Raw genomic sequence first — 26,013 nt, 5'->3', positions numbered from 1 at the left:
TATTAAAGTATAATTCACATAAAAAACTGAGGGTTGATGGGGGGGCCAGGAGGGAGAAGGGAAAATGGGTGATGGGCTTTGAGGAGGTCACTTGTTGGGATTAGCAATGGGTATTATATGCAAGCGATGAATCACAGTAATCCCAAACCAAGAGCACCCTGTATACACTGTATGCTAGCCAACTTGACAATAAATTATATTTTTTTAAAAGTATAACTAACATACAATGTTATATATATTCCTTTCAGGTGTACAATATAATGATTCAACAATTCTATATATTTCTCAGTGCTCCTCAAGATAAGTGTACTCTTAATCCTCTTTAGCTGCTTCACCCTTCCCCCACCACCTCCCCTCTAGAAACCAGCAGGTTGTTCTCTGTATTGAAGAGCATGTTTTTTTTTATGTCACCTTATTCATTTATTTTTGTTTCTTAAATTCCACATATGAGTAAAACAATGTGGTGTTTGTCTTTCTCTGATTGACTTATTTCATTTAACATAATACCCTCTAGGTCCATCCATGTTGTTGCAAATGGCAAGATTTCATTCTTTTTTATGACTGAGTAATATTTCATTATATACATATCTATATATATCTATATCTATCTATCTATCTGTCTATCTATATATACACACACACACATCTTCTTTATCCATTCATCTATGGGTGGATATTTGGGTTGCTCCCATATCTTGGCTAAAGTAAATAATGTTGCAATAAACATTTTCAAATTACTGTGTCTGCTTTTTAGGGGGTAAGTATCCAATAGTAGAATTATTGAATTGTATAGTACTTCTATTTTTAATTTTTGAGGAATGTCTATACTGTATTCCACTGTGCTACACCAATTTGCATTCTCACCAATAGAGCAAGAGGGTTCTTTTTTGTCCACATCCTGGCCAAAACTTGATATTTCTTCTTTTTTTTTTTTATTTTAGCCATTCTGACAGTTGTGAGCCAATATCTCATTGTAGCTTTGATTTGCATTTCCCTGATGATGAGTGATGTTGAACATCTTTTCATGTATCTGTTTGCTATGTGGACGTCTTTGACAAAAGGCCTATTCAGGTCCTCTGCTTATTTTAATTGAATTATTTGCTTTTTTGGTATTGAGATGTTGTGAGAAATAATTCTACTGGCCCAATGAAAGAAGGGATGAAGAAACTCCGAGCACAGTGAAGCGAGGCTCTAATTAACATTCTTGCAAGAGTGGGTGTCTGATGGAAAAGCACACTCAGGAAGGTTACAGCAGGCAATTAATCTTCTAGCATGAAGTCCCTCCCCTGATTCCTCTTTGGCCGAGTACTACAGAGGTTACAGTGTTACTCAGAAGTCACCTATGCCCATGTATGGCCAAAAAGTAGTCTGATTGGAACAAATATACATTCCTTGAGGTGACACAGAGACTTCAGTTCTTTGGTGCATGCTCATTGCAAAGCCCACAAAAAGGAGAGGGGAAGAAGAATCAGGAAGTGAAGTGTCTAAAGGTTTGGGACTCCATTGTGGGAAGAGGAGGGGTTCATACATATTTCCAATAGTTTGTAAACCTATTGTTAACTAGATAGCACAGCTTTTATTTGGTATTTCTGAGAATCATCTCACTTACTTTTTACAACTCTGTAAGTTCTTTACATAATCAAGGAAGTGAAAGACCTTTCCTCTGAAAACTATAAAAAATTGATGAAAGGAATTGATAACACAAACAAATGGAAAAATATTCCATACTCATGGGTTAGAAGAATTAATATTGTTAAACTGTCCATAAGACCCCAAGCATTCTACAATTTAATGCAATCCATATCCAAACACCAACATTTTTTTCACAGAACTAGAATAAGTAATCCTAAAACTTGCATGCAACTACAAAAAACCCTAAATCACTAAAGCAATCTTTAAAAAGAACAAAAGCTGGAAGTATCACAATCCGATTTCAAGATAGATTACAAATCTGTAGTAATCAAAACAGTATGGTACTGGCACAAAAACAGACACATAGATCAATAGAACATAAGAGAGAGTCCAGAAATAAACCCATGATTATATTGTGATAGAGGTAGAGCCCCTTCCTAAGGAATGTGATGGAGGCCTTCTCAGAACAAAGAAAGGCAAAGTGGCCCAATCAACTCCTATACACATATGCATAACTCTAACACAATTCTGTAACTTGGACTGTATCCAATCAGACTATATGTGTCACCATATATGGGAGACAAAGAAGTAGAAATTGCATAAAAGCCTATACCCTGCTCTGCTCAGCGCTCAGCCTTTTGAGTTTTAGCCCACTGAATCCCTGTTAGCGTGAATAAAGCTGCTTCCTGGGAAGAAAGGCCTCAATGTCCTGTCCCTCTGTGCGAGAATCCTTCTACAATATGGCCAATCTACAACAATGGAAGCAAGAATATACAATGGGTAAAGATGGTATCTTCAACAAATGTTGCTGGGAAAACTGGATAGCTACATGCAAAAGAATGAAACTAAGACCATCCTCTTACACCATATACAAACTAAACTCAAGATGGTTTAAAGACCTAAATACGAGACTTGAAACCATAAAACTCCTAGAAGATCACATATGATGAGGTTTTGGGGTGATGGTGAGGTTCATGGGTTTTGGAACTGATGGCCAAAAAAGAATTCTTGAAGACATCTTTGGTGCAAAAAGGTGATTTTATTAAAACACAGGGACAGGACCTATGGGCAGGAAGAGCTGCACTGGGGTTGTGCAGAATGACTGGTTATATACTCTGGACTTGGAGAGAAGTTTCCAAAGAGGCTTTTATATGCTAAAGACTCACAGATTACTGAAGGCCTGACTATTAGCAAGCTAAGTTTGTTTTTCCCTCTAGCAAAGCATTAACATTAAGACAGTGGGGAGTTCCTGGAGAAATGTTAAACTGTATTTGCCTCAAGTATTTGTCAATGGGCTACAGGTTATAAGGAAATTTAATTTTACCTGCCATTTCCTTCTTGCCTTTGTTCCCCATATCACTATGGAGAGGTGATGTGGGGCTCCAGGAAATAGAGTCTATAGGTTTTTGGAGATTAGACTATTGATAAGATTTTCTTTTTCTTGTAATTTACTAAGATATTTGTAAACTGATGGAGACTCTATCAGTTTAACCATTTATTTTCTGTCCTTTCCTTTGTCCTTGGGCAGCCAGGAGTGCCTGAGGAATGTCACACATATCCCACCTGGGATGGGGGGTATGCTAGGTTGTATTTTGCCCTCAGCTTGCCTTATGGTCCCCCATCACATCAGTAATTTCTCTGACATAGAGAGTAGAAACATTTTTCTAGATAGGTTTCCTCAGTCAAGGGAAGGAAATGCAAAAAAAAAAAAAAAAAGTGGGACTTCTGTGGAGTTATTTCTAGAGAGTGTATTGTAAGCCCTGGGAAGGAGAATGGGGTAATTGCTGAAACATCAGCGATGTTCTGGTCTCAAGGCTGTCGAATGTGATAGCATTATGAGAACAGAGCTCCATGATCCCCCAGGAGCCAGTTAAGAAACAGACCTGCCTGGTAGTCTTTGAAACTGCACATCTTCCCTGCACACTTTCACGTAAACACCGGATGTGTGTCTGGTTGATATCTGGAGGCTCTTTGTGTTTTCTTTCCATGCTTTGACATTCTTTGATATCTATATCTTACAAAACATAAAATAAAGACTGGGCAGACCCCCGTTGCTGCTTCTCTCTTGCAGAGGCAGCCCTGTGTGTCCGCTTAGTCTGGTGTCTGAGAACTTTTTCTTGAGTGCATGGCAACAGACGACATCAATCCAAAATCTTCTGCACAGCAAAGGAAACCATCAACAAAACAAAAAGGCAACCTGCTGAATAGGCGAAGATATTTGCAAATGATATACCCAGTAAGGAGTTAATACCCTTGATTCTTTTAAAAAATAATGTAGCACAAGCATAATTTACAAACCCAATAAGAATTTGTGATGGTTAATTTTATATGTCAACTTGACTGGGGTAAGGGATGCCTCAATAGCTAGTAAAACATTATCTGTGGGACGTCTGCGAGAGTGTTTCAGAGGTGGGGGTGAGATTATCATTTGAACCAGTGGACTAAGTAAGGATAATAGTCACCAATGTGGGTGGGCAACATCCAATCCATTGAGGGACTGAACAGAACAAGAAGTCAGAGAAAAGGTGAATTTGCTCTCTTTGCTTGAGTTGGGACATCGGTTTTCTTCCCTTGAACACCAACATCCCTAGTTCTCGGCTCTCAGATCTCATACTGAGCCTCACACCATTGGCTCCTTGGTTTTCAAGCCTTCATTCTCAGGCTGAATTACACCACTGGCTTTCCCAGGTCTCCACTTTACAGACAGAAGATTGTGGGACTTCACAGTCTCTAAAATTGTAGGAACAAATTTTTTTTTAAGTAGACTTCATGCCCAGCATAGAACCTAACACAGGACTTGAACTTATGACCCCGAGATCAAGATCTGAACTGAGATCAAGAGTCAGATGCTCAACTGCCTGAATCACACAGGTGTCCCAATTTTTTTTAACTTAACTTCTTCTCTCCCTACAGCATGAGTTTCCTAAAGTCACACACTGTGCCTTATTCGCCTGTGAAATTCAATGCCCATTATACCTAGTACATAATTTATTCCACAATAAATCTCCTCTTTTATCATCTATGTATCTATCTATGTATCTATGTATATATCTATCTACCTCTGTTATCATCTATCATCTATCTACCTCCTATCGGTCCTATTTCCCTGGAAAACCTGACTAATACAAAATTCTGCAGAGAAGCCTTACTCAATGCTCTAATATAAGCTGCACAAAAGTTAGCCATTGGAGGAAATTTTGATGTGCACAGGATTTTTCATTTATAATGCACCTTAAAAAAAAGTAACAAACCTCAGCTCCTAGGGAAGGTAAGCCTGTGCTAGGGCATGAAGGCCAGCTATTTGGAGAAAGATACTTGTCAAGCCTGAGTAACCTGGGTTACCCTGGTGAGGATCAGCAGGAAACTCTGTGTCCTGGGAATTTGTATATTCCCAAAGCATTATTGACTAAATGAGGTTAAACAAAAGGTCAGGCTACCTCTCCATAGTAGTCCACAAAATAATTTACATAGCAGTCATCTCCATCTGTTTAAATCTGATGCCAGATACAGAGGAACCTGGGCTACCATGGCCATCTTTGGTCTCGCATTGACACTCTTATTACAAACACTCTTGGTCTAAGAAAGTGCTGACAATCAATTAATCAATCAGTGGGGTGTGTGTGTGTGTGTGTGTGATTCTCAATTTCTTGAAGCTATAAGTAAGTGGATCTTTTTTTATCACTTTTCCTCTTTCCAGCCCTGAGTTTTCTGTACATAGGGTAATTTACTGGTTCTTACTATCAAAAGTACTACAATGCCTCCTGACCTTTTCCTAGGAAGATTCAAAACCTACAGGCCAATTAATGAGCCACATAATAGCCTTACAGGAAAATAGTCTTCTGTAGATTGAGCAAGTATAAATGTGTTGTTCTAAATACTTCAGAAACTTTCAGATAATACATGATACTGGTTTGCTAGAATTAGCAGAAACAGAAACCTCTAGTCCAAGGATAAGATGTACTAGAGAAGATGAAAGATTAATTATAAAACTTTTCCCATTGGTCCTTGGGGTATATAGAGAGTCTAGCTACCTCCTTCCCATAAAAAAGCCAAATATTCTTAGGCGGATTTGTTTGGTATTGATCCCATAGACCAGGGGGTTAAGAACAGGGGGCACGAGGAGATAGAGATTTGCAAGTACAATGTGGACATGAGGAGGTACTTGGTGGCCAAAGCGGTGGGTGAAAAATGAAAAGAAGGCAGGTACATAGAAAACCAGAATCACACAAATATGGGCTCCACAAGTGCTAAATGCTCGGAATTGGGCATCCTTGGAGGGCAGGCGCAGCACTGCCCGCAGGATCAAGCCGTAGGAGGTGGTGATGAGGACCACATCCATGCCAGTGACTGAAAGTGCCACAGTGAGTCCATAAATGGTGTTGGGCTTGATGCTGGCACAGGCGAGCTTGGCAATGCCCATGTGCTCACAGTAAGTGTGGGGGATGATGTGGTGTCCACAGAAGGGTAAACGTTTGATGAGGATGACAAAGGGGAAAACAAAGAGAAGGGCACGGACCACACATGCCAGACCAATCTTCCCAATCACTGTGGCATTGAGGATGGATGTATAATGAAGTGGATGGCAGATAGCCACATAGCGGTCAAAAGCCATGGCCAGTAGAACAGCCGACTCTGTGGCAAAAATAGTGTGAACAAAAAACATCTGGGTGAGGCAGCCATGGTAGGAAATTATGTGGGACCTAAACCAAAATATTGTTAACATTTTGGGCAATGTGGTCGAACAGAGAACCAGGTCAGTGATAGAAAGCAGGCACAGGAAGAGGTACATTGGCTCATGTAGAGTTCTATTTGTCATGACGATGTAGAGGATGGTGCCATTGCCAACCAGAGCAAGGATATACATGGAGCAGAAGGGGATGGCAGCCCACACATGCTGATCTTGCATTCCAGGGATTCCAAGTAGAATAAATGTGGAAGGATGAAAGGCAGTATTATTGATGACAGATGTAGACAGCATAATGATGAAGAGAACACAAGGCTTTATCTTCCTAAAAGTGGTTAGAAAATGAAATCAAGTCATCTTCGATGTCATTTATTCCCCCCACATATCCATTCAGTTTCTTGCCTCTCTTTCATTCCTATCAGTTAGACTCCACTTCATGATTTTCTCATTTCTTTCCTGGGGTATTAAAATAGCTCTGTAACTAATATGCCTACTTCTAGAATTTGCATCTTCCAGTGAAACCTCTACATTGCTGTAGAAATATTCTATCATGTGAAAATAATCAACAATAATACAAATATAACCTTTCTTAGTGTATGCTGTTCAGAATATCTTGTATTACCTTCCTCTGGTCTACCCTCCACCACTTTCCATCATGTTCTTGGTCCTGGGACACTGGACTACATCCAGAGACTTCCCTGCTCTCTCACTTCTGGTTGGATTTGACTATAGGAAACAGCAACAAAGGATTAAAGGCAGGTCAGGACTTTTTTTTCCTTTAGCTCCCTCCCAGCAGGGTTGCTGCAAACTGGCTTTATCTCCCTCTGGATTTGGTTTCTTCTTCTAACCGTGTCCTCCTCTTAACCCTTCAGTACAAAGGACTGTAATAGTGCCCACGGTCACTAATCCAGGAACTTCACAAGACTTTGTGATTTCCCTACACTTGCCCACATCTTTGAAAATGCCCACATATTTCATTGTCTTGAGATGTCCTAATGTAGGTGTGTGCTGCATTTCCTGCTAGGATCTTGATATGATGTGCAAAGCTCTTCTTGCTTCTGTTCTTGCTCTTGCTCACCTATCTCATATTATTTACCATCACACTCCATCACGTATTTCATGTTCCAGCCATATCTGAGTGTTTCGAAATGTCCAAAAGCATGCTTAATCACATCTGCATGCTTTTTCATACACTGCTTTCTTGGGGGCACAGAATAGTTATTCCCATTGATCACCTGGAAAGCTACTAATAGTCATTCAAAACCCACATGAGGGGTCCCTAGATGGCTCAGTCAGTTAAGCGTCCAACTTCGGCTCAGGTCAGGATCTCACGGATAATGAGTTCGAGCCCCACATCGGGCTCTGTGCTGACAGCTCAGAGCCTGAAGCCTGCTTTGGATTCCATGTCTCCCTCCCTCTCTCTGTGCCTTCTCCACTTGTGCTCTGTCTCTCTGTCTCTCTCTCTCAAAAATAAATATTGAAAAATTTTTTTAAAAAACATGAATATGTTGAAGCCCTTCTAGGGTCCTTGCTGCTGTGTTAAGGGCATCATACATCTTCAGCATACCTCCCTTAGGAAATATAAACTGTTCTATAATTATGTGTATGTCTCTTGCCCCATTACGCTATGAAAATTGCATCTCATTTTTTTCTCTACAACCAGCATTAATGCTTTATATACACAAGACCAATAAATAATGTTTGATAGGCAAATAGATAAAGGATTGAACCCAGCAAATGAATTTTTTAACAGACTTTTATAAGTGACCATGTCTGAAGAATGGCATATCTTCTTGCAAGTCTTCCTTATGGATCAGACAAGATCTTCCCTCACCAGATCTATGATCCCCATCATGTTCTTTTCACTCAATATACTGCAAGACATGATCTTATTTAGCTCTTCAGTACATATGTAGTCTAACCTAATGTATCTATATAATAAATTTTTATCTCTTTTCTTGATTGGCCATGTGATTTAGTTGGATTATAAAATATACTGCCTTAGTCTGTTTTGTCTGCTTTACAGTATGAGCTCTGATATGATCAGTCAGACCAGAAGCACACAAGTATGTGTTCCCCTAAGTCTCCAAGTGAAGCATGCCATGGGAAGGGAAGTAGAAAGTCAGAGACCAGGGGTTTACAGGTGAGGTAAATCAGGGAAGGTTTCTGGCAGTGACTGGGCCATAGATTGAGATTATGCCAATAGGTAAGGAGAAAAGAGTAAAAGAGGCATCTTTCACTGGAGACATCTCACCATGAGAGATCCTTGTAGGTGAAGTCAAAGTCATCATTCTTACCTTATTGAATTCGAGTCTCAAAGACCCTCTTTTTTAGAAGGGACATTAACATTAATTTCATCCAATTGTTCTCACCTCAAAAGAATTTTAGAATGTGGAAACACCTAAGATAAGATAAAAAAGTTTTGTAATAATTAAAAAGAATATCCTTCCTTCAATCCCCTATTCACATCCACCTGTATTATTAAAAGACCAACTAATTTTGTTTGTTTTATTAATTGCAATATGCATTTCTCATATGCTACTGCAAGTTTATTACTTCGTGCTAACAATTACTACAGCTATAAATCGTATAGGTTATAATGTTATTATAAGTTTTAATTACTAATGAAATTGTTATTTTGCTTAAATTTTAAGCCATAAAAGAGAATTTACCACAATTCTATTGTAATTTTTTTTACCCTTAAAAATTCAATAATCAAATTATAATGGCAAGTGACTATAAATATTTCAAAGTCCATCTTAAAAGGTATAAATATTTTTATTTTTTTTACTTCTATCCTTGAAATACCTGTGGTTTTTAAACCATAGGAATATAATCTTATCATCTATTTGAGAAATTAGTTACAAAGCATGTGTAATTTAATAATGCTATGATGCTTGGCTCCCAAATGTAATATCCTGAAATGTGGTCACTTAGAAGTTACTTGTACAAGTCTAGTGACAGAAAGCCTATACTCTCTTGAGGAAACCATTTTCCATTTCAGACCTTCCAAGTCTGAGACTACTTATCCTTTCCTTAGGTCAATGTCTGTAAACACAATCCACATCACACAAGCATTATTCCTCTGCAGTGTCTTAGGTTTTCAATTTTATGAAGTTAATATATCTTCTAAGTCTGCTCTTTCATCTTATTATTTTCTCAAAAAATACATTACTGACTGTCTGCTATGTACCAAGCCCTCATCTGGATGTCTTATATACACCAAAGAGTAAGAACATGCATGCTCCATGATATATGAAGCTAATGAGAAGTGCTAATGAAAAGACATGATCAATCAAATAACCTCCCATATATGTATGGAAATGATATGTTGATGTATGCTATAAGGAAAAGGTATATAACCAGTTCTTACTCAGAGAGAGAGCTTTCCTAAGGAAATAAAATTTAGTTTCCAAATCTAAGTCTTCCTCAAATGCTCCAAACATCTCTTGTACAACTCACTTCCTAGGATTATCACCTTCTCTGTGTGGTCTGGAAAGTAAGACATCAGAAACTAAATTCAGACTGCCTGGGTTCAAAATCTGGCCTGATTGCAGTTACTTGCTAATTGTCTTATTCCTCTCTCCTCAGTTTCCTAATATAAGATTTGGATGATAATTCTTACTTTGTAAGGTTGTCAGAGAATTGAGAAAAATCATGCAAAGTACATAATACAGTCTCTGTAATTTAATAAGCATTGGTTACAATACTCACAGATATTTCTCATGCTTTTGCACATCTCTGAGTGCATTGAAATAACTAGGTACCTGCCTCTCAGAAGAGGAAACTTCATTTAATTCGTCAAGTTGAAAGACATATTGGCTTTTCCTGAGTCTGTAATCCAAGGCTGAAGGCACTGAATTTCATCCACTTTGAAATCAAGAATTATCTTCAGAGATATCCAAGACCACTTCTCAGTTAGCTAGGTTAGGTGGTGTCTCACGAGACCTGAGATGGAATGGCTCCTCAATGATCTCAGTCTCATCAATTTCCCCTCATTCATCTTCCTTGGGATTGAGAAACAGTTGTGATATGGGGAGTCCTTCAATACAACAGGAATGAGCTGCCACCAAGAGACAATAAAGATGAAGAAAAATGTGTATCTGATTTGAGTTAAAGGAAGAAATTTGATTAGGCTGTTCAATAAGACAGTCTCCTGATTTTTCCCCAGAAAAGATAACAAAACCTGGGGATACTGCAGCAGAGATTCATGATTTAATGGGCTTCTAAGTTCCCTGCATATAAAATTACAGGACAGAATTAGAGAATTTGATTGGGATGGTGCCAGCTGTACTAGAACCCCGGTGAGATTGGAAATTAGATGAGTTTGTTGATCTCCTAGGTTTTCTGGGGTCACTGTGAGGGTTTTAGGTATGTAAGAACAGGGCGACACTCTAATATATATATATATACATATATATATGTGTGTGTGTATATACACACACACACACACACACACACACACATGCTTATCCACACACTTCTTCATTTCTGCTTTACTGCTGTGAGTGAGAACAAGACACAGCTATTGTCAAGAAATTCTGAATTCATCATTGCTTTAAGAAGGTTTTTCCTAGAGTTCTATCTGACTGGTTTGTCTTGAGGCCATAAAGAACAGAGCAAGAGACTGAAATGTCTAACTGCAACAGAAAGGACTGAGGTGCAAAGAAAAAGACTTACTGAAAATACGTTTTTTTTAATTTTTTTAACGTTTATTTATTTTTGAGACAGAGAGAGACAGAGCATGAACGGGGGAGGGCCAGAGAGAGAGGGAGACACAGAATCTGAAGCAGGCTACAGGCTCTGAGCTGTCAGCACAGAGCCCGACGCGGGGCTGGAACTCACAGAGCGCAAGATCATGACCTGAGCGAAGTCGGATGCTTAACCGACTGAGCTACCCCGGGGCCCCTGAAAATACGTTTTGATATGCAATAAGGCTATGCAAACATCGGAGGGATTCAAGGAACTGCACCTCTCATAATGGAGAAGGGGACAATCTGATATGAACTCAAGAGTGGCCAAATAAATCAATGTCTTAGTATGATTGTCATCCCTCTGTATCTTCCCCTACTTCTGCCCCTGGCTTTATAGAACTGTCCTCAACCTTATTTTCTGTCCATCTCATCCATTTAACACTCACCCCCACTTCAGTCAGTAGTCAGCCATACTAGAGAAATCTTGATCCAGCACAAGTAGCATAACTCCTGGATCTATGATTTGGTCTCATTTATTTCCACCCTCTGAAGGCTTTTTTGACCCAGTGAGGCTATGGTGTGGCTCAGAGCACCAATGGTCACAGCTGCTAAAAGGAAAGGTGAATTTGCAAATAAGATCCCTGAGGGGACACACCAGTCATATCAGAGTCTTCTCTTAAAGCCCAAAGACTTTTTTAAAGCAGGAGAAGAGTCATCACTATCCTACAGTAAGTTACTGCCTGCTCATCTCTCAAGCCAAAAAAATAAATAAAATAAAATAAAATAAATGTAGTCAAACTGTGTCAAATAGTTAGGAAGAGAAATTCAGGGAAAAAGGTGACACGGAATGATAGACTGGGAAAAGATATACTTTGAGTTGGAATTTGCATGGCTTCCTTTGGTTGCCTAATTCAATACAACATATTACCTATTCTCAAGAAAATAATCTTTCTGCTTAATCTGAATTTCTGCTCATTGACCTTGAGCTCAAGCCTTTATAGCCCTTTAACAGTCTGTGTCTTCATTAGGGTAATTCTTTGTCTTTTTTCCTTCAACTAGTTAGACCAGACTATAAACTTCTTTTTTTTTAATTTTTTTTAATGTTTATTTTATTTTTGAAGGAGAGAGAGACAGAGTGTGAGTGGGGGAGAGGCAGAGAGAGAGGGAGACACAGAATCTGAAGCAGGCTCCAGGCTCTGAGCTGTCAGCACAGAGCCCGACCCGGGGCTGGAACTCATGACCTGAGCCGAAGTTGGACGCTTAACCGACTGAGCCACTCAGGCACCCCAGACTATAAGCTTCTGATTCAAAGAACTGCTAGTTACAGTCTGGTGTAAGATACATTCTTCTCCTATAACGCACTGAGGGAATGACAGAGTGGTCCTTTGAAATATTTCTCTTTATTCACCCATCAAAGTCTCACTCGGGCCAAGTATCTAGGTCACTTGGAATGAAGATACAAAATTATATGTTGAATTGATTGGGTCAGGAGAGAGTCCCATAAATTAAGGCAACATGGAAAGTGTGTACTTGGGAAAGATGTGAAAGGGGATGATAGCATTTGCTCCCAGAACTGGATGTCATCTGGAATTATCCAAGACTAGGGTATATCTGAGCCATGGGAAGATACCTTTCCAAGGAAGAAGAATGGACAAGGTGGATTCAGACTCATTTCAACTATACTCACCAGGCAGATCTCACAGAATTGTAAACATCTTAGTTATGTCTCTTCTTATTCCCTCACTCCAGACCTAAGCATCTGACACATTGGTATTGAACTATAAATACATACAATACATACATACAATAATATTTACAATTTGTCTATGACTTCTTTCATACAAGTTGGTGTGTAAATTGGCTCAAGATTTTTAGAAAGTGATTTTAAAGTATAAAGAGACGTAGAAAGTGATTTCCCTTAATCAAGTACTACCACACAGAGGAATCTACTTTATAGGAAATAAAGCAAAATAAAATGAAAGAGTTGTAGATTTGAATCCCAGCTCTGGCATATACTAGCTGAGAAATTCTGAATAGATTGTTTAATTTTTAGGAACTCGGTGTCTCATGTGTAAAATGGAGCTATTAATTACACCATAAGTCTTCTGGTCCCAAAACTTTATTGTACACTGGAACTTCCTGGGGCCTTTTGAAAAATTCTGATGCTTTCATCTTACCCACAATCATGCCAATTTAACTGATACAGCATGAAACCTGGGCATGACAGAAGGTGGATTATCAAGGCCCTGAGGAGGAATGTACTTAGTGTAGATGAGAAGATTCAAGAGGACAAGTATGGCGAAAAGCAAATCAGTCAGGGAAATGTAGTAGTAGATGAGACCAGAATAGATGACAATAAGTCAAGGTCATGTTGGATTCTGTAATAGATTTCTCATTCTCATATCTATCTTGTTTTTCTCTCCTTTCTATATATAAAAGTATTCCTGATGTTTTTAGACCAGGGCCATGTGGCATTTTATGGCCAACAGTGAAAATAGAAGTGGCAAATGTCATGTCAGGCTAAAATATTTAAGAACAAATGTGTAGACTCTATGTTTTTTCTTCATCTGCTGTAGTGACAAGGAGGCCATGCTGCCATTGCTGAGCGGCAAGTTATAAGCAGCCTAGGTCCCTGAGTCACTGTATGGAGAAAAACTACCCTTGAGAATTATCAACTGTTGTAAGACTTTGTGGACATAAGAAATAAAACAACTTAAGTGTCCATGGATAGATGAATGGACAAAGAAATTGTGGTGTATATATAATAGAATATTATTCAGCAATAAAAAAGAATGAAATCTTGCCATTTGCAACAACATGGATAGAACGAGAGTGCATTATGCCAAATGAAATAACTCAGAGAAAGACAAATACCATATGATCTTTCTCTCTCTTATATGTGGAATCAAAACAAAAAAAAACTCATGGACACAGAGAACAGATGATTGGTGGTGGTTGGTGAGGGGGTGAAAAATGAGTAAAGAGGGTGAAAATGTGACATAGCTAGCATTTTCGGATACTTTGTCTGAGCAACTGCTAGGCACGGTCCCTGCAGTTTTTCCTTCATCTCCATTTACAGGTAACAATTATAAGATTCAGAGGATTTCTGTCTGAGGCGACTTCAATGGTTTAAGTGTCTGGAGAACCCAGGAGGCCTCTCCTTCTAGCACCCCCACATCCTAAACCAATCTTCATGTTATATGCCCACATTTTGCAAATATTTTTTTTAATTTAGAAGTTCAGTCTGATCTATTAACTCTTGGTTAAGAATGTCTATTCCAGCCTGCCCTGCCCATTTCTCAGATGAGATACCAAAGCTCAGAAAATGAGTAGCCAGCCAGTAGGGTGGCAGAAATTTCATGACGTCACTGGTCGTTTGGCAAAGGTACCAGAGCTTTATGGAGGTGGCTGCAGGCCCTACCACACACCATCACCAGCCCCTCTCCTGTCTCGTAGGGCCCTTGGATGGGCAAAGGGTAGGGGAGCTTGCAGGAGTCCATGGCCAGAGGCATGGACACTGAGGCAGCAAGGATGCTTCATGAACTGGTAGTGTGACAGCCGCAGGGCTCTGGGTTGGTGGGGATCTGTAGGTGTGGGTGGCCATGGCCTCAGGGTGTTCAGGTGGGCGGTCCTTTGTTACTGGGAGGTGGAAAATCCCAATGGCCATGCCAAGGAAAGCTAATGAGATCCACCTTACCACACCTACACACACACACACACACACACACACACACACCAGTGGCCAGGAAATATTTTTTCCAAGAAACTAAATTTAGTAAAGGTAAGAGAATGCACATTTAAACTTAATCCACACTCCTCCCTGTGCCTTTCCCAGGCATTAAGGTGTAGTAGTTAAGAATGTGGACTTTGAGATTAGATTATGTGTGTTAAAATCCCAACTCCTCCATTTTCTAGCTTTGTGAATTTAGGCAAAGTGATACGCTCTCTGGGCCTCAGTTTCCTCATCTATAAAATGAGGATAATAATAGCCCCTCATTAATAGTTTCCTTAGGAGAATTAAATAGGAAAGTTGTGTTTGACACTGGGCCTGGGAGGCCCTGGAGCATGAGGACACCATAACTCCAGGCAGTGAAAGGTGGCAACACCAAGCAGTATACAGAGTCAGAAAACTGCCCAAGGCACTCACACAGCCCAGAGAAGCAGCTACCTGCCCCAAGGGACTGTAGAGTCTGAGGGGGAAAAAACCCAACAACCTTAAAACAAAACCAAAAAATAAAAAAACAGTATGAGAAGAAATAGAGAAATGTGATATAATTGCCATGAATTACAAAATTTAGGTGGCTATATATCCCAGCTTGCCCAAGAAAGTCTCAATTTAGGTCTGTTGTTGTCTAAGTGAAATTATGAATAGTTTCCCTGTCATTATCAAATTATTCATGGTCCCTTTATAACTAAAAACATTCTTAGTTTAGCAATGCTAAATTTAAAATATGGTGAATCAGCATATTTACAATTTTTATTCCACAGTCACAGGCATAGAGTGGACAGTTAGATTTAGAAAAAAACTTACTAGAAAAGCATAGTAAAGTGTGTGTGTGTTTGTGTGTGTGGGTGTGTACGTGTGTTACAAAGGGAAGGAGGGTGAAAGAGGAGAACTAATTTGTATTCAACAGTAATCCTAAGAATGAATCAGAAAATTAAAGCTGGTGGCAAGGAAGGAAAAATGAGGAAAATGAGAAAAAGTGAAAAGGTAATAAGATCAAGTTATGATAAACTCATTGAAGAAGTTGAAAGATTATTTTCTGGGATTCAAGAGAAAGTGAATTGGAAAAACAGAAGGTGATGGATCAGGAACCGAATGCCTAAAATTTGGATTATTAACAATTTGCATATATTTATGGAAATACAAATTCTAAGGTGTTTTAAGGAATTCAGTAGATGAGATAGGGTGGTCAAGATCTTTAGAGAAAAGTTCAGAGTACTATAAGTCTAATTGTTCCAAATACTTATTATTGTATAACAAACCACCCCCAAAAGTACTGGTTTAAAACAATTTTATTAATCCATGATTCTGTAGATCTCCAAGGATGATGTGGGCAGTTGTCATTTAAGGTCTCTCCTTCTTTCTCTTTCTCTCATGTGTCTGCCATAAGATTTTGGATGGGGTTGGGGCGCCTGGGTGGCTCAGTCGGTTAAGCGTCCGACTTTGGCTCAGGTCATGGTCTCACGGTCCGTGAGTTTGAACCCCACGTAGGGCTCTGTGTTGACAGCTCAGAGCCTGGAGCCTGCTTTGGATTCTGGGTCTCCCTCTCTCTTTTTGTCCCTCCCGTTGCTGTCTCTCTCACACAAACAAATGTTTAAAAAATTAAAATATAGGGGCGCCTGGGTGGCGCAGTCGGTTAAGCGTCTGACTTCAGCCAGGTCGCGATCTCACGGTCCATGAGTTTGAGCCCCGCGTCAGGCTCTGGGCTGATGGCTCAGAGCCTGGAGCCTGTTTCCGATTCTGTGTCTCCCTCTCTCTCTGCCCCTCCCCTGTTCATGCTCTGTCTCTCTCTGTCTCAAAAATAAATAAACGTTAAAAAAAATTAAAAAAAAAAGAAAAAAAGACTTGCCTAGTTTCGGGGAGCCTGGGTGGCTCAGTCGGTTAAGCGTCCGACTTCGTCTCAGGTCATGATCTCACGGTCCGTGAGTTTGAGCCCCGCGTCGGGCTCTGTGCTGACAGCTCGGAGCCTGGAGCCTTGCTTCGGATTCTGTGTCTCCCTCTCTCTCTGTCCCTTCCCCATTCATGCTCTGTCTCTCTCTGTCTCAAAAATAAATAAACATTAAAAAAATTTAAAAAAATAAAATAAAATAAAAGATTTTGGATGGGGTTATCTCTAAGTTTCATAAAAAGTGACAAAATTGATTCTGGCTATTAACTAGTAGTTCAGCTAGGCTGTTAACCACATGAGCTCTCCATGTGGTCTGGGATTCTCACAGTACTGTGGCTGTGTTCTACGGAGAGTGTCCAAAAATGAAAATATCTATCTAAAGACACCAATGAGGAAGAGTTAAGGGTTCTTATAATCTAGACTTGGATATCCTGAAATGTCACGTCCATTACATTATTTTTTCAGGGAAGTCACTAAGGCCACCCCAGATAAGAAAGGAGTGGAATTACACTACACCTCTTGGAAGACTGGCAAGACCATATGGCAGAAAAGTAAATGATATTGTTTTGTATATAAAGATGTTGTTTTGGTCATCTTTGGAAAATAAAACCTGCACTAATGCACCCTAGGCCATAATATCACAGATCTCCCTTTACATACCAAATACATTCACAAAATAAAATAAAACAACAAAAAAATACATTCACCTCTTCCCTAGTTCAAAGTCTAAGATCTCAGCCTCTAAATCAGGACATAATGTGAATAGAGCTCCTTCGGTTCAGTTCCTTGTATACAGATGCTTGAATGCAGTTCCTTTCAATCTGAAGTTGTGTGAAGAAATGAGAAGGAAATCTACTATTTATACAGCCAACACACTATGGTGATACAGAGATGGGTAACTGTAATAGACACTCATATGCAAAATATTGGGAGAGTCATAATACAGTCACTAGGCCATTATAGTTTCTAAAATCCAGCCAGAGATTAGTATAACCAGTTTCTTAATAAGGATAAGATCCTTCTCCCTGGGAATAATTCTCCATGGCTTTTGTCTAACCTCTAGGCAATTGTTTCTGTATTCTGTGTCATCTTTGCTTTTTATTGAGTAGTAACCTGTGTTTACATCTGAGTTCTTTTCTTCATCTGTTTCCTGCCTAATAAAGTTGGAGACCGAAAGGCCTCTTTTCATTTTGCACTAACTCTGTCCCTTTTAGTCCAAGCTGATGGTGCTTACATCTGTTCATTTCTCTTAAAAATTGTGGAGTTGTGGTTCTTGGGACACCTGGTGAATCAGTTGGTTGATCTTCTGGCTGTTGATTTTGGCTCAGGTCATGGTCCCAGGGTTGTGGGAGCAAGCCCCGCATGAGGCTCTGTGCTGAGTGTGGAGTCTGCTTAGGATTCTCCCTTTCTCTCTCTCCCCCTCTCTCTCCCCCTCTCTCTCTCCCTCTCTCTCTCCCTCTGTCCCTCTCTCCCTCTGCCTCTCTCCCCTGTTGGTGCTCTCTCTCTCTCTTTAAAATAAAAAAAAAATGTGGTTCTCTGTGAATTTTTTAGGGTTTACTCCATTAGACAAAAATCGTACCCACAAATATCTTCCAGATTTCTCTCTGTCTGATTTTGCTTGAGAGTTAATGATTCTCTGGGGAAATATCCTTGAGATTCCTAGAAGATTCTTTGCCTAATTGAAAAGATTAATTACACATACCCTTAAGTATTTCTTACTCTTAGCAAAAGATTTTATAGTCTCATCCTAGAGATAATATTACACCCTAAGGACATTTTTTTTTCCTTTGAGAGTCTTTTGTAATTTGGAGAGGCTGGAAGGAAATTTCTTTTTTGTTTGAATTCAGCCAGCCATGATTCCTTTGTATTTACTCTAAGTTATGCTTGAACACTGAATAATTTCATTTTAGCTTACATCTCTCTGTACCTTATGTGGCATAAAAATATGTGACATAAAAATAATGTTGATATTTTCAGTGTTCTGCTTAAAAAATATCCTTGGCCAAACACATCAGTTAATTAGGTATATTTTCTACTTTCTAAGTTATGGTATCTCTGAACTCTCTACAGCTGCATAGCACTTATACCTTTTTCTCCAGCCCCCAATAATAATTCTCTCACTGTCTTTCAGGCCTCCATTAACAGTTCCTTCAAGGCACTTGCAGCTTCTATGTGCTGCCTGTTCCAAAACTAATGCTACATGTTTTAGGTTTTTGCTACATCAAGAAAGACCCCACTTCCTGTTACCAATTTCTGCATCATTTATCTATTGCTGCATAACTAACCATCCCCAAGTTTATTAGCTTAAAACAGCAAATTATTACTTCTTGTGGTTCTATGACTTGGCTTCAATCAGTTGAGTAGTTCTCTCTTGAGTCTTTTATACATTATAGAGAGATGTCAGTTGAGCCTACAGATACCTAAAGTCTCAACTAGACTGGATGTTTAAGATGGCTTACTAACATGACTGGTAGTTGCTGCTGACTCAGCTGGGATCTCAACTGGGGCTGTGCACCAGAATATTTAGACATGGCTTCTCCATTTGCTTGGGATACTCGTAGCTCAGTGTTTCAGTTTGAAGAAGGAGCATACCTAGATAAAGCATTTCAAGAGACCCAGGTGGAAACTGCAAAGATTTTTGTGGCCTAACCACAGAAACCTCACAATATCACTTACTTTGAATTCCGTTGATTAAGGAACCCCTATGTTTAGCCCCAATTCAAGAGAAGTAGAATTAAACTCCAACTATAATGTGGGAATTGCAAGTTCACACTGCAGAAAAGCATGGGAGATGGAATATAGTATTGTGGCTATCTTTAGAGAATAAACCTATCACACCAAGTTATTAATGGGTCATTTCTGTGTTCATTAAGATCACCAATAATCACAAAAATTCTTTGTGCCAGAAGTGAACTCCTTAAAAGACTATAATAAGTAGAGATAATTGATAATATTTTTTGAAGATATGAGACTTAGAGTTGTGGAATTTTAAGGTGGATCAATAATACCTGAGCAAGAAGAAGTTATGGAGAATATAAAATAGAGCTATGTTACTTCCAAGCCAGGAAATTACTATAAGAATCAAGTCTATGGGTTTTTCAAAGGAGCAGGACTTTTCTGATTTGGAAGGATCCAAGATTTCTCAGGTCTCAGAATCACTTAGAGAGCTGTTAAAGAACACTGAGTCCCATTAAAGTAGGATAGAGCCTGACACTTCGCATTTTTACCAAATTGCTTAGGTGATTCTGATACTCACTAATGTTTGAGAACCCTGTTTGTAGATGACTAATTTTCCTTGGTGATTCTTAAAGGAAGGTAATCATTTGCTGTTAGCTTTGCCAACTGTCATCTGGAAAATATCCAACAGAGGTATCTTAAATTATTAGACCTTTAGTCATCTCTTTTAACCTTTTTATTAAGAATAATATCTATCCACATTATATATGATCAGTATCTTATCCCATAAGTCTTGGAAATCTATCTCAAAATAAGACAGAAATTACTCTCTGATCTATTGTCTCAGGAAGACATATCTTCTTCAACTTTTTTTGTCTTTCTTGATATCTACCTCCTTACTTTGTCTTATTGATTCCTATAACACATGGAAGACTTTTAAGATTTCATATGTATTTAAATAACCATTGTAGATATTTTAGCTGTACAAAAATAAAATGCATTCCAAAATAAACATGGTTACCTGTTTCCTTTCCCAAGCTCTCAGTCTCATGTCAATGGTTCCTTTTAGGGAAGAAGGGTAGGATGATTTTTTCCCGAATCTGCTTGGTCTTCACCCCATAGATGATTGGATTGAGTGCAGGAGGGATGGCCACGTAGAGGTTGGCAGTCAGTATGTGGAAGGAGTGAGGAATATTGTGACCAAAACGGTGGGTGAGGACAGAGAACATTGCTGGTGTGTAGAATATAAGAATGACACAAACATGGGAACCACACGTATTGAGGGCTTTCTGGCGGGCGTCTCGGGATGGAAGATTAAAGATGGCACGAAGGATGAGAGTGTAGGAGATGCCAATGAGGATCAGGTCTGATGTAACAGTCATTACAGGCACAGCAAAGCCATACCAGATGTTGATGGAGATGTCCGCACAGGCAAGCTGGGCTATGCCTATGTGCTCACAGTACGTGTGGGGGATGATGAGTGTTCGGCAAAAAGGTAGTCGTTTTAATAGGAACACACATGGGAAGATGATGCAAAAGCTCCTGCTAACAATAGCCATTACAATTTTAGTAATAATCTGACGGGTAAGAATAGTGGTATATCTTAGGGGGAAGCAAACAGCAACATAGCGATCAAATGCCATGGCTAACAGGATGGCAGAATCCATGGCAAAGCTATAGTGGAGAAAGAACATTTGAGTAAGGCATCCAGAAAAGGTGATTTCCTGAGGACCTAGCCAGAAGATGCTGAATGTTTTGGGTACACATGTATTAGATAGGATGAGATCTGTAGCAGCCAGCATGGAGAGGAAAAAGAACATGGGCTGATGAAGGCTGCGTTCCATGGAAATAAGGTAGAGAAGGGCACTGTTGCTTGCAAGGGCCACAAGGTAGATAATGAAAAAAGGAATCCCGATCCAGACATGGAACTCCTCCAGCCCTGGGATTCCCAGTAGGATGAAAGGGCCTGAATTGAAGCTGCTCAAGTTGAATGTGGTCATTATGGTCTTGGACTGGATGTGTCTCATAGACTGAAAATAAAAATTTTGTAACTGATTGTTACAATGATCTACAGACGTCCACCTCTGAGTCTTCTTCAATATTATCCCCTCACTTTCAGCTCTGTAAAGGGATAAGCTATCCTTTGCCTCTTCTCTTCACTAAAAATACTTGCCAAACTTTCAGTTACAATTTTAAGTCATAATAGAAGTGGGATCAAAATAATTTTTTCACAGAGACACAAGTCACATAACTCCAGTCATACAATTTTAGTCCTGCCTCCTTACAGGAACCCAGGAAGGTTTCTAGGAAAATATGTACACTAAACACTATTAGGCAGAGAAACAATGACTAGTTAGGAATTTGCAACAAAGTTCAATGTGAAGTTCCCACCCTAGGGAACTGGAATAATAACTGTAGGGTCCCAAGGGGCTAAACAAAGGCAGGCCCAATGTCCAACACCAAAATAGACCATGCAGTCTCTTTTCTTTTTTGCTCTTTCTCTGCAGTGGAGCATCTGCCCTCGTTCTCATCAATATTGTAGCAAAGTTCACCAACATAAAGAGGAGACAAAGAATATTCTTCCCTAGAATCTAAGGTTTAAGTGGTTTACTCTGCCTTCAGATATTACCAGGTTGGGAAAGTTTCCAAGAAAAGGTATTCTCCAATAACTCACTCTGTCACATTGGTCTCAAGGAAAGAATGGAACCCTGCTCTGAACCTTCACAGAAGACATCCCAGCAGAGGGAGCTCAGTCTCCGGGTAGAGTTATGCCATAGCATTCATGCCCCTATCTAATCTATACAATGACTCATTCTTGTGAGACTTAATTGAAACAGCTGGGCCTTTCTTCCAAAACTCTTCTGTTTGTGACAAGATATACAAATCTTTTCTCCAACTTCAGTATTCACTCATTTTTCTTTCTACCTGGTCTTAAGTAGTTAGCATTCTGTAGTGCTCTATATATGTCTGCTGCTTTACCTGGCTGATAACCCCAAATGCCATGACTTTGTGACTCCTATGTTGAAGATTCTGAATTTTTTAATTTTGAAGACAATCCTCTCTCCTTAGCTTTGGAATTAGTTACCCAATGTCTGCCATGTTAGAAATCCCATGTGCATCCAACTCAGCATGTTCAAATCTGTTTCTCCTATAATGTTTTCCAATTTAGCAAATGATAGTATAACACAGTTTCTCAATCTAGAAGCCTTGAAATTATCTTAATCATATCCTCTCACACACAATCATCTTATTCATCTTCCAAACAAGTATCATGTTACAGGTTTGTTCCCTAAGTATCTCTGTATTACATCCACTTATTGCTACCCTTGTATTGGCTGTTCCATCCCATGTGCCGTCATCTGTCAGCAAGACCTCTGCATTCGAACTCAAATGTACCAGTTTTCCTTGAGCAATTAAAGGTACATGTGATGTAGAGTCTATCCCAACCAGAGAGGGGGAAAAAAGATGGAAAGACTGTAATTCCAGATAGGAAGAAATAGCAAGTCCGGCAGTCAGCAGCAGTAAATATCTTCGGTACTCAAATCTAAGTGCAGTTCATTTCTCTAAAAATAGATTCAGTTACAGCAGAGGCTAATGCATAGACAAGACTGAGCTAGGTTTCAGGAGCTAAAATTTCAGTTCCCTATTCACTGCCACAAAATTATGTATAAGCCACCTTGCCTACATCCCACATCCCCTACCATACTGGAAACTGGAAGGACAAACTATTACAGAGAAATAATAATTAAACAGGAGGCAAAAAATTCCATGACAAATGCACTAATTCAAATGAAAAATATATAATTCCATTTAATACATTTATTTAAAGTATTCTTAGAGTCACTAAAGCAAAGCCCTTTAATCAAGTGGAAAAAGTGGCAATGGATATGAATAATCAAGTCACATGAGAAGAAACTCTAATGTTTAATAAATATGTAGAAGATTTTCAGTATCATAAGTAATTAAGTTCAATATAAAACATGAATGATGAGGTATATTATTTACCATTAATAAAGACTTAAAAAGATTGATGGTATGAGTGATAACAGCCAATTCTGTGAAGGGTCTGAGGAAATAAGAGCTGTTATAACTCTTTTAGAAGGGTTTACTGTGTAACATTCTTAGATACTAATTTGCCAATATGAATCAAAACATAAAGTGCACATATCCATTGTCCCAAAAGTTCAAAATATATGAATGCTTCCACAGATACAGTTATATAAATAAATAAGTGGCCTAACGATATTCACAGCAGCAACATTTATAATACAAAATTTGAGAGAAATTAAAATATCAAAAAATAAAAATTGAAAAGCTGGCACCATTTTAATTTTTAACGTGGGAATGATTTTAACATTTACTGTATATAACTTCTAAAAAGAATGAGGTAAAGCCCTATATATAGGAATCAAAAGACACCAAAATACTGCTGGCTTCCTTAGCACACCTACTGAAGTTGGAAAGATACAGAGAAGATCAGCTGGTAATATAATTAATGGGTAACAAAACTTCAGAATATTTTTTTAAAAAGTAAAAAATATGTGGCGGCACCTGGGTGGCTGAGTTGGTTAAGCATCTGACTCTTGATTTCGGCTCAGGTCATGAACCCAGGATCATGGGTTCAAGCTCCACATAGGGCCATAAAGCTCTTTCCCATGTCAAAAGTGAGATACCTTTAGTCCACGGAATGTGTCACCCCCCAATTTAAACTTCAGCTTTGGGGAACACTCTTGTCTGATTTCTTTTCCACCTACATTTGTTTTTGGAAGTTTTGTTAGCTTGGTCCATTTCACTCTTTCTCTAGCTAACTTTCCCTGAACAATATCCAAAGCTAGCTTTCCTGAACAATATCCAAATTAGGTAATGTTCCCAGGTACACTCCTGGCACTCCACAGTAGCCATTCGGAGCACTTCCCACACTCTTCTTCTTATTTTACTTAGCTTTCTCACTTGACAAATGGTAAACTTGAAGAGGATAGATATCATGTCTGCTTATTTCATTGTTCTATCCCTAGAACAGTGTCTGCCACAGAATATTCAACAAGTTCTTGTTGAATAAATGAGTGGCAGAAGCCCATTGGACTTGATACTAATGAACTGGATCATCCAAATAGTGTTGTGAACACCCTGTCATTCACCCACCTCTCTCTCAAGTTTATATCCTCAAAGCCTACCGTAATAATGTAGGTCCCTCCACTTAAACTCTGGAAAATTAAAGATCTGGAAAAGCATGAAAACTTGCTTTCCATATTAAATACTTCCATATTTAAATACTTTGGTGAGATGAAGACTCCCACCAAACAAATCTAGGGGATTCACAGTCACCACACACTACTGAAAGATGGTCTGGAAGGAAGGACGCAGCTAAATGTGGGAAATAGTAGCACTTTCCTCACCTAGAGGAAAGTTCTAGATACATAAAAAGTTCTAGATACATAAAAAGAGGTCTGTGGCTTTACATTTCCATTCTTGAAACCTCCCTGGTGTTACTAACTGTACATTCTCTTTAATCTATTAGTACCCTTTGATCACAGTCTCTTTGATTACAGTTTCCTGAATAGGATTTTGCATTCAGCAAGCATTCTATTCCCACCTTACTTACTGGTCTCTGACTGACTGCTGAGCATTTTTCTCCTCTCTCCTAAGGCTAGGAATATAGGCTATATCTCTATGTTCTCTGTCTCCTCCAGCACTAAACTAAACACAGGACAGGTCCTTCAGCAATACCTTGATCATGGAGTATTATAATCCATACCTTGCCTTTATTTCTCTTTTTTATGCTAAGTGTGTCTATGTGAATATCTTTCTTCTGCCCCATTTTAGGGAGAGGAATATCCATGGTTGGCCCATGGGTCACAAAAGGATTCTTTTGAGACCCATTCCAGAAAGCAGCTGTTCAACTCTATTTTGTATTTGTGTCTCTCTGTGGTGTGTAGGGTGGGTGGATTTTGCCCCTATCATCCTAAAAGAACAGGACATTAAGTGCATTCATAAATGCACTCACAAATACAAAGTCATGCTTACACATATAACCTAATAATCTCTGAGGTGGCATATGGAATTTCAATCTCCATATGTCTGGCCCCAGCCTGAAATGGTCAGTTCTAAATGTATCATGACCACTCATTCTCTTTTATTTATTTATTTTTACATCTGTAGCACTATATTTTTTTAATTCTTTTTTTTTAATGTTTATTTTTTGAGGCAGAGATAGACAGAGCATGAACGGAGGAGGGGCAGAGGGAGAGGGAGACACAGAATCTGAAGCAGACTCCAGGCTCTGAGCTGTCAGCACAAAGCCCGACGCGGGGCTCAAACTCACAGACCGTGAAATCATGACCAGAGCTGAAGTTGGACGCTCAACCGACTGAGACACCCAGCGGCACCTACATCTGTAGCATTATAAATTTTGACCAGAAAAACCCAGAAATATTTGAGGAAAAACAGTGAGAGGGGCTCAGAATTAAGCTCCTAATAGACACCTGTCTATCATACCATTCTCTTAGCATGAGTGTCAGCTTTATAATCTATATGCAGAATTGTAATCTTGTCTATTCCTCTTCCTCAGAGCCCTGTCTTTCCCCACTCTTCCTCTCCTCTTCACCAGCTCCTATTCTCATTGGCTCTGCTCCCTGCTGTTACTCCCTAATAGTTCTGCTTTCCTCACCACCGGCTTATACCTTGTAAATCCTGGTCCCGGAACTACTTTGCAAAG

General features: G+C 39.2%; 2 protein-coding genes across 2 annotated transcripts; both read right to left on the bottom strand.

The window, feature by feature from the left end:
* Window positions 1-5,659: 5,659 nt before the first annotated feature.
* Window positions 5,660-6,616, bottom strand: LOC122482605 (olfactory receptor 52D1-like). Its single transcript, XM_043578916.1, has one exon. The coding sequence runs from the start codon at window positions 6,608-6,610 to the stop codon at window positions 5,660-5,662; it is 951 nt and encodes a 316-aa protein (XP_043434851.1). The 5' UTR covers window positions 6,611-6,616.
* A 13,734-nt stretch (window positions 6,617-20,350) lies between these two features.
* On the bottom strand, window positions 20,351-21,298 carry LOC122482604 (olfactory receptor 52H1-like). The gene has a single exon (XM_043578914.1). The coding sequence runs from the start codon at window positions 21,296-21,298 to the stop codon at window positions 20,351-20,353; it is 948 nt and encodes a 315-aa protein (XP_043434849.1).
* Window positions 21,299-26,013: the final 4,715 nt, after the last annotated feature.

The sequence above is a fragment of the Prionailurus bengalensis genome, chromosome D1 (genome assembly GCF_016509475.1).
Source record: "Prionailurus bengalensis isolate Pbe53 chromosome D1, Fcat_Pben_1.1_paternal_pri, whole genome shotgun sequence".
NCBI lineage: Eukaryota > Metazoa > Chordata > Mammalia > Carnivora > Felidae > Prionailurus > Prionailurus bengalensis.
This window is presented reverse-complemented; position numbering and strand designations above follow the sequence as displayed.

Excerpts from the sequence above, each read along its gene's own strand:
- LOC122482605 (XM_043578916.1), bottom strand. The coding sequence starts at position 6,610 with ATGCTGTCTACATCTGTCATCAATAATACTGCCTTTCATCCTTCCACA.
- LOC122482604 (XM_043578914.1), bottom strand. The coding sequence starts at position 21,298 with ATGACCACATTCAACTTGAGCAGCTTCAATTCAGGCCCTTTCATCCTA.